At 63.3% G+C, this 8,397-nt stretch overlaps 1 protein-coding gene across 1 annotated transcript in view; it reads right to left on the reverse strand.

Moving 5' to 3' along the window:
* Positions 1 to 4,921: 4,921 nt before the first annotated feature.
* The window catches only part of LOC103767762 (phosphatidylinositol 3,4,5-trisphosphate 5-phosphatase 2-like), an 8,468-nt gene continuing 4,992 nt past the window's right edge, over positions 4,922 to 8,397 (reverse strand). The window contains exons 8-20 of the mRNA XM_029959168.1: positions 8,282 to 8,397; positions 8,097 to 8,193; positions 7,791 to 7,929; positions 7,609 to 7,708; positions 7,237 to 7,325; positions 6,934 to 7,015; positions 6,749 to 6,838; positions 6,550 to 6,666; positions 6,378 to 6,466; positions 6,127 to 6,214; positions 5,762 to 5,917; positions 5,548 to 5,629; positions 4,922 to 5,471 (exon numbers count right to left, since the gene is read on the reverse strand). Of these exons, the coding sequence (XP_029815028.1) occupies positions 4,922 to 5,471; positions 5,548 to 5,629; positions 5,762 to 5,917; positions 6,127 to 6,214; positions 6,378 to 6,466; positions 6,550 to 6,666; positions 6,749 to 6,838; positions 6,934 to 7,015; positions 7,237 to 7,325; positions 7,609 to 7,708; positions 7,791 to 7,929; positions 8,097 to 8,193; positions 8,282 to 8,397 (1,795 nt within the window). The remainder of the gene's footprint in view (positions 5,472 to 5,547; positions 5,630 to 5,761; positions 5,918 to 6,126; positions 6,215 to 6,377; positions 6,467 to 6,549; positions 6,667 to 6,748; positions 6,839 to 6,933; positions 7,016 to 7,236; positions 7,326 to 7,608; positions 7,709 to 7,790; positions 7,930 to 8,096; positions 8,194 to 8,281) is intronic.

Raw genomic sequence — 8,397 nt, forward strand, 5'->3', positions numbered from 1 at the left:
GCGTGCCGGGGACAGAGAGCCGGGCCGGCCCCGCCGGGCAGCAGCCCCACGGCGTGGCGAACAATGAGACCTTGATGAGCAACAGCAGCCCCTGGCCGGGCCAGCGCAGCCTCTTGGAAGCTGCCTCAGCCTAATTGGCACCATCCTGACAATGCTGCTGCTCCCAGAGGGCTCCTTGACAGAAGAAAGGCGGGAGGAGAAGAAAGCTTTGTCTGGGGGAATGTTGTGGCCCAGAGGAATCCTGGGGGGGAGAGTGGTAAAGGAGCCTTTGGGAGACAGTGTCCCCGATGGTGAGGGGCCTCTGCTGCTGGGTATTCTCCGTAGGAGAGGGATGAGCTAAGCCCTGTGGAGAGGAGCCGCACTGGGGCCAAGTCCCAGCTCAAGGCAGTGCAAGTTAACAAGGCAGGACATTTCCTCCTGCACCGTGTTAGGATCAAAGGCTGGATCTGCATCCTCCTGGGAATTCACTGCGAGCACAAGCTGTCAAAGGGTCAGGTTTGCCTGTTGGATGTCTGAAGTTCAGAGCCCTCTTCTCCGTGGTGTCCAGCAAAGGACCAAGGAAGGCTGCTGGCACTCTGACCCCTCTGCACCCACCACCATCCCTGGTGAAGTGATTCCTCCAACAAGGATGGATGCTTGGATGAGTAACCTGGGAGCAGGAGCATCTGCAGTGCTGCTGGTGGGGACAAGGGCGTAGCCAAAACTGCATCTGATGGAGGGAATGCTGGTGCATCTCCAGTCTCTGTTGGTCAGAGCTCACCCAGGAGGGGCCATGTACCAGGACAGGGAAGGACTCAGGGCGACAATGGACATTAACCAGGTGTTGGTGTTGGTAGTTCAAGGTGGAAGGACATGTCCTCTCAGGCTCCTTCATCCCTTGGCTCCTTCATCATCCCCCTCCTCTTGGCCTTTGCCATGAGGATGTGCAGGAATGTCCCGTAGGGTGTATCCGTGGGATGGGCCAGGCCATGCTCCTTCCTGTCCCTGCCACGCCTCGCCTGGAGAGAGCACAGGTTTGCAGAGATGCCCGTAAATGACTCAGCAGGCAGACAGGCAGGGGGTGGCTGTGGCCCCTCTGGCCGCGCTCCACGGGCTCTGTTTGAGTTGCGGGTTGAGCCTCTGGCTGGGCCCAGTTCAAACTCCCCGTGGTTCCCATCCCCCGGCGCTGCGGGAAGATCCTGCCTTTATTACAGGGATGAGTTCAGAGAGCAACAGGCAGGTCCTGATCAAACATTAACAGTGGGAAGATCTTGGTTTTTTTCCCAGAACCAGGAGTGGGAACAGCAGGTAGGAAATGCTGAGCACCTGAGTGCAGTGCCAGTGGGGTCCCACGGGGTGCTGTGCTGGTCCCAGCCCAGCGTGTCCCCATGCTGTGACACTGCTGAGGACATGAGGGACCAGGAGATTTGTTTTCCTTTTCCAACCTCTGAGTGCAAGTGAGCACAAAGCCTCGAGCTCGACCAGAGGGGAGGTGCTGCAGGGTTCAGTGCCTGAAGTCAGTGTCCGTGACACAGGTCACCAAACAACCAAGATATGAAGAAGACAGTAAATAACAGTTAATAACCTGGTGTGGGATATGCACAAGGAAAAATCCTGAGCAGCTGTGTGGTGCTGGGCTGCTCGGAGGAGAGAGCACAGGGACCCGGATTCTGGCAGCTGATACAGCCTGAGGACTGTCAGCAGCAGGATTTAACCATTCCCAAGAACATTCCTTCAAGGATAACCACCAAAAAATAGAAATGCAGCAGAAGATGGCATTTGGCAAGTTATATCTGAAGAGGTTTTGTGCGTCCTCATCTTAGTCACAACCAAAATCAGTGCTTTAAATTACTGATTCACATCAGTCCAGCCCGAGGACACGTCACCACCAGCCCTGATCCTACTCCTCACTGACACTCCCAGAAAGGCTCTCCCTGGACAAGGCCTTTCCAGCGTGAGCTTTTGAGGAGGGATCGAGGTGTGAGCCAAGAGATGGGGCTGCCTGTTGGAGCAGGAGATGGAAGGCACTGCAGGGAAAGGACGTGGAGCTGAGGAGAGGGAAGGCACTGCAGGGAAAGGACGTGGAGCTGAGGAGAGGGAAGGTGCTGCAGGGAAAGGATGTGGAACTGAGGAGAGGGAAGGTGCTGCAGGAAGGGGAGGTGGAGCTGGGGAGATGGAAGGACACAGAGCTGGAAAGATGGAAGATGCCGCAGGGAAAGGCCACAGAGCTGGGGAGGTGATGCCCCCTCCTGCCCTGCCCATTTTGTGGGTGTATGAGGGCTGCAATCCTGGGGAACCCCCTGAGCCCCTTGCCCATAGCAAGCACATCCTCTGGGATGGTGCCTGTGGACTGGCCCCCCATATACCCCAGGAAGCAGTGGAAAGGGGCAGGGGCTGGCCACAGGACCACTTGCTGGAGGGCACATGCTGCCCTTGGCCCTTTGCCAGAGGAACAGGAGCTGCAGCCAGGCTCGGCCATGGAGCTGGGAGACAGGGCAGAGCTCCTGTTCCTGTGTCAAAGGACCTGGTGGGATCCACAGCTGTCCCCAGGCCAGGGTGTCCCCAGCAGCTGGATGAGGCTTCCAGCCCTGGGGGTTTGTGGGGACATTGAAAAGCACCAATGAAATGAATGAGTGGGGCAGCACCAGAGGCAGGGTCAGCCCTGGAGCCAAAGTCATGGGGACAGGATGGGGATCTGGTGCTGGGGATCTGGAGCAGGAGCTCGGAGAGGGCAGGCAAGAACAGATTTCAGAGCAGCCACCAAGGGCTGGGTGAGCCTGGGACCAGCTGCTGGAGCATGGAAAAACAGGGCTTTTCTTCTCGCCTAAGCTCTTGGAAATTGCAAAACAAGGGGAAATTGTGCAAAACATCCTGCAGAAGGACCCTTGTCCCTAATCGCCACGTGGTTTGTGCAGCCAAAGCCCCGGCACAAGGGGACATGACCTAATTCCAATCCTTCCCTTTGCCTGGAAGAGCAGCCAAAGCACGCTCTGTCGGCACTGCTGGGCACTGGGGACACCTCCCTGGGGACACCAGCGAGGTCGGGCCCTTCCCTCGCTGCCCATCACATCCCGAGGTGACCCCTGCTCAGCAGGGTGGGGGTGAGGGGTTCCTTCCCCCCTTGGGTGGGCTGTCCCCGTCCCCCAGAACCCCATGGTGTCAGGCTGAGCCACAACAGCCCTAGGACAGCTTCCCCTGCAAGGAGACAGCGATTTGGGGGATGGAGAGGAGGATGAAGGAGAGGATGTGGCCATGCTGGGAAGGATGAAGGCCCTCGGTGATAGAGAGTGGTGGTGCATTAGGGAGGAGGGTGTACGGAGGGATTTGGGGATGGGGAGAACTGGCTGACTCCCACCCCACACCCATCCAGCCCTGGGGATCCCACCCCTGCCCCTCAGCCCCAGAGCCCAGCTGGGATTGCGTGGCCATGGCAGGGCCCCCCCAGCTGCTGCTGTCCCCAAACAGGGGCTGCCCCGCTCACCTGCGACCCGGGCAGCTCTCACGAGTGGGGTCCCCCCGGGGAGCGCCCGTTCCCCACGGGGCAGGAGGCCATGCCGAGGGGCTGCAGGCTGCCCTTTGCCGTGCCCTGCTGTGCTGTGCCCGCTCCCGCTCTCCCACGGCCGGGAGCAAAGTGCCCAGGAAAGGCAGGGCTGGAGGCGGGCGGAGGCGGAGGCAGGAGCATGAGCTGGAGCTGCACCAGGGCTCTGCCCCACTGCACTCCCATCCCTCCATCGTCCTCACAGGCTTTGGGCCACCTGCAGCTTCTGCAGCAGCCCCCTGGGCATGGGATGTGTGGGCCTCTCCCATGGGGACCACGGCCCCCTGCCCATGGGGCCACAGCCCCTCACTCATGGGGACCATGGTCCCTCAACCACAAAGGCCACAGCCCCTCATCCATGGGGACCGTGTACGCCCACCCATGGGGACCACAGCCCCTCACTCATGAGGACCATGAGTCCCTCAGCCACAAGGGCCACAGCCCCTCATCCGTGGATTGCATCCCCCCGCCCATGGGGACCGTGGCCCCTCGCCCACCCCGGCAGCCCCCCTGCCCCGCGCTGTCCCAGCAGTGCCCGCACCCCGGAGCGCTGCCCCGCTGCCCCCCAGCCCTGCGAGGCCATCCTGGGGACAAAAGGTGGCCAGTGCCACCTTGAGGCCAGCCCGGGCATCGTGTCCCCAAACCCAGGGCCACCTTGGGTGTCGCAGCAGTCGGGACGCTGCCGGGTCGTGGTGTCCCTGTGTTTGGGGGTAGCGTGTCCCCCGCTCCCTGTGCTGCTCAGAGGGATTCACCTCCTTTGCGAGGGCAGTGGGAGAAGGGCAGGTGCTGAGCTCACCTGGCGGGTTTGTGATGAACGGGGATCACAGGGGGGCAACGGGTGCACCCTGAGATGTGTGGGGGCCACGACCGTGAGCAGGCTGGCTCGGAGGGAGCAGGGGGCGAGGTCCTGGGGCACCCCGGGGATGCCTGGCCACCGAGGGAGGACACGGGGGAGCCCGCGTGTGCAGGGCTGAGGGGACACATCCGGAGGGGAATTGTGCCACCATGAATGCCCGTGAAGGCAGAGCCAGCCCGTGGGACCCCCACGGGACCCCGGGCAAGGGCAGTCTCGAGGGTCGGGGTGTGCAGGGTGCCCCATGGAACACTGGGAGGCGGGCGGCAATGTGCTGGAGCAGCCGGGACATCGAGAGCTGTTTTCCCCGCCTGGATCGGCTCGGCTTGGCGCGCTCCCTCCTTGCCCCTGAGCAGAATCAGGTGTGCACACACCCCTCCAGCCCCTGCGACTTTATTAGGGATAGGGATAGCAATGGACATCCTGTAAGGAACTGGCCTCGGGAGCGGCTGCTGTAGGGAAAGTCCTCTGGGAATGGCAGTCCGAGCAGGGCTGAGCCCGGGAGGAGGGAGCAGCTGCCGAGGCCGCAGGCTGGGCTGGGCACGGATGCGCTACATCCAGACGGGATGCGGGTTGGCCGCCTGACGGGGCTGAGCCCCGAGGTCCAGCGCGCCCAGCGCTCCCCGCTTCCCGAGGGGCCTCGGCACCTCCCGGCAGGGCCGCGGGGGCGGCTCCAGCACACGGTGGGTCTGGCGCAGCGGGATCTCCTGGGTGTCCCCCCTGCCCTCGGGGGACACCTGGCTCGGGTGGGTGGCCGCGTGCAGCGCGGACAGCGAGCAGTCCCCCAGCCCCGCCGCGTCCCGAGCCAGGATGGCCGATTTGGGTCTCTTGTGGTGGCCCACGCCGGGGGGGCTGAGCGGGTGCCCACAGGATGGGCTCGGTTCCCCATAGCGGGGTCGGCCACCCCACTGCTCCTCCCCTGAGGGCGAAGGGACCCGCGGCCCGGGGGGGCTCCAGCGCCGCTGGCCCCCGGCCGGGCTCTCTGCCTGCTTGTTGGGGGCTCCATCGGGGGCTGGGATCCACGTGTTGGGGACCCCTTCGAAGATGAAGTAGGCTGGGTTGGTGTAGCCGGTGGCCTCAGGGAGGCTGCGGGGCCGGCTTCTGCGGAACAGAGCGGGAGAGGGCTCAGCATCCCCCACGGCCGCGGCTCGCGGTGGGGCCGAGCCCGGTCGGGTACCTGCGGGGCTGCAGGGGTGGTTTGGGGCGCAGCGGGGTGTCTGTCACCGGCTCAGCATCCTCCTCCTCAAAGCTGATCCACTCTGCAAAGGCACCCAAGTCTGGGCTCACCCCACGGCCGGGGTCCGGGGGGCAGTGTGGGCACGGGCAGCCCCACACCACGTCCGGGGTGTCCCTGAGCCCAGCGCTGGGAGGGGCTGGTGTGCCCCCCGTACCATAGAGCCTCTCGCGGGTGCTGCGCCGCTCCGTGGGCACCCGGACCCGCATCCAGCCGCGTATGGAGCCCGTCTCCTCCCCACGGTGGAAGAGGAAGGTCTCGAACTGCTGGGCTGTGCTGCCAATCATTGACCTCAGGGCAATGCAGCACTCGCCTGGGGGCACAGCAGGCACCCGTGTCAGCCCCTGGGGGGGGCAGCTGAGCCCCCCGTGTGCAGCAGCACTCTGGAACATGTTGGGTGCCACTGTTCCTCCTGCCAAGCTCCAGCTGCCAAACCTTACACCCAGCAGGCTGTTACCTGTGGGGCTGTGCTTGGCACCCTCATGCCATCACAGTGTCCCCATGTCACCATCCTGCACCTACCGTAGGACTCGCAGCTCTCCACGCCCTTGATGCTGAGGAGCAGGTGCTGGTCCCCCAGGTACTCCAGGTCTGGCAGGATGGGGTTCAGCTGCATGTGGAGAGAGGGGTGCTCTGGGGGCTGCTGCAGGGTAGGGGGGCACAGGGAGGCTCTGCCCTGGGGCTGGTGACAGGGTTTGGATCTGAATCCAGGGTTTAGATTCAGAGGGAGGGATGGGGAAGAGGAGGCAGGAGGATGCTCCAGGGCTGTGTACCACAGGCAGATGCTTTGCGGACCAGCCCAACTTGAGGAATCCAGGGATGTCACAGTTCTGGAAGGTGTTCTCCCCGCTCTGCTGCATCTCTGTGGGGGACAGCAGGGGCACAGCTACAGCAGGGCCAGCTCACCCCCTTGATGCACCCCCAGCCCCCTGGGCACCCCCTCACCCTCCAGGCAGTAGGAGTGGAACTCGATGTAGCACTTGCTGCGGCTGGTGGTTTTCAGGATCACCTCGAGGCTCTCCCACTCGATGCAGGCCAGCGCCTCGGGGCTGGAGCCAGGGGCTGCAGGCAGGTACCAGAGGGTCAGTGTCTGCCAGGGCTCACCCCAAACCGGGCACAGGGGTGACACACCCCAACCCCTTACCCTCCTTGGGCACAAACTGCGACGTCACTCCCACCTCGAAGGTGGCAAAGACGGGCGAGTGGTCGCTGGTCACGATGTCATCGGTGCAGCCTGGATGGTGGCAGGGGTCAGCTGGGTCCCCAAGCCCTGGGGTCCTGGGCAGCACTGGCCATCCCAAGCTCCCCCATTGCTGGGTTTTAACTCACCGTAGGAGTTACAGACCACGTGGGTCTCCGGGTGTGACTTCCACAGGATGCGATCACACCACGAGGGAACGTTGATCCTCACCTGGAAGTAGGGAAAGCAGTTGGTGCTGATGCCCTCGAGTGTGGCTCCCCCAGCCCAGAAAGACCTCCCAGCACCCCAGAAAGTGAGTTCCCTCCTGCCCAGACCCCCTCTGGGGAGGGAACAGGATGGTGGTGTGGGGGAGATCACCATGCAGCCCCTTGGCACCCTGCTGTCGCCATTCCCAGAGATGTCCTGTTTGGAAGGAGGCTTCAGGAACTCACCCCCGTGGGCTTGAACTTCTGCCACACGTAGGTGTCCCGGGAGCCCCGCTCGTACCGGTACGTGGGGGGGAAGGAGATGTCACCTTCACCTGGGAACAAAGACATGGAGGTGGCACAGGGGCCATTGTCCCTGCCTGTCCCCACAGCAACTGTCCCTGTAGGGAGTCACGGTCCCCATGTGAGGCTCACACCGACAGCTGGCACCCCTGGCACGGTTCACATCAAGGTCCCCCAGGCTCTGGACACTTTGTGCAGGGCTGTGCCAGGACAGGGGACCCCCGAGTGCCTGGGGGTGGCACAGGGGGAGGGCTGTGGGGACCCCGGGTGCCACTGTCCCAGTGGGGGGAGCAGCGCCCTTGTCCCCACACTCACTGAATCGCAGGAACACCTTGTTCTTCTCCCGCTCCAGGTTGAGCTGGTCCACAGCCAAGAGGGCTTGAAACTCCTTCTTGGTGACATGGGCAAGGATGTCCTGTGTTGAGGGGGAAGGGTTAGTGAGCCCCAGGGGCTCCTCTCACCCTGCTGACCCCAGCGTGGTCCCTGTGGGGTCCCACCTCCATGCCCATGTCCAGGCGGTAGTTGAGGTCCCCAAACCAGAAGAGGTGGGTGAAGCGCAGGGTGAGGTCGAAGCCCCCCAGACGTTTGTCACCCAGGACCAGGGAGTGCAGGATGTCACTGTAGTTCTGGTTACGCCTGTGGGGGGGGAATGGCAGCACCATGTGAGCCACCCTGTGTGAGACACCTCATCCTCATCCTGCCCCTGCTGGGTGGGGACAGGGACAGCCCCTCAGCACTCCTCCAGCCCCCTGAGACACCCACCTGCCCTGGGGCAGCCCCATCCCTCCGAGCCCCTCCATCACCTGTGGGTCTTCTCACTGCCGGAGGTCAGGTGGCAGTTGACGAAGCCAAAGGAGGTCCCGTTGAAAAGGAAGGAGACACCCACAGCTCCCTTGTTTCCTGCAGGGATGTGCTGCCACTGAGCTCCCCAGAGCTGGCCCTTGGGCTGCCCCCCCATTCTGGGTATCCCATCCCATGCCATCCCTACCCAGTGTGTTGGCGATCCCGGTTTTCACGCTGGAGGTGTGGACGTGGCTGATGCGCCGCTCGTGCTCCGGCTTCACCAGCACCACGATCTTGATGCTCCAGAGGCACTGCAGGGCC

The sequence above is a fragment of the Manacus vitellinus genome, unplaced genomic scaffold (genome assembly GCF_001715985.3).
Source record: "Manacus vitellinus isolate BGI_N305 unplaced genomic scaffold, ASM171598v3 scaffold_19_pilon, whole genome shotgun sequence".
In the NCBI taxonomy this organism is placed as follows: Eukaryota; Metazoa; Chordata; class Aves; order Passeriformes; family Pipridae; genus Manacus; species Manacus vitellinus.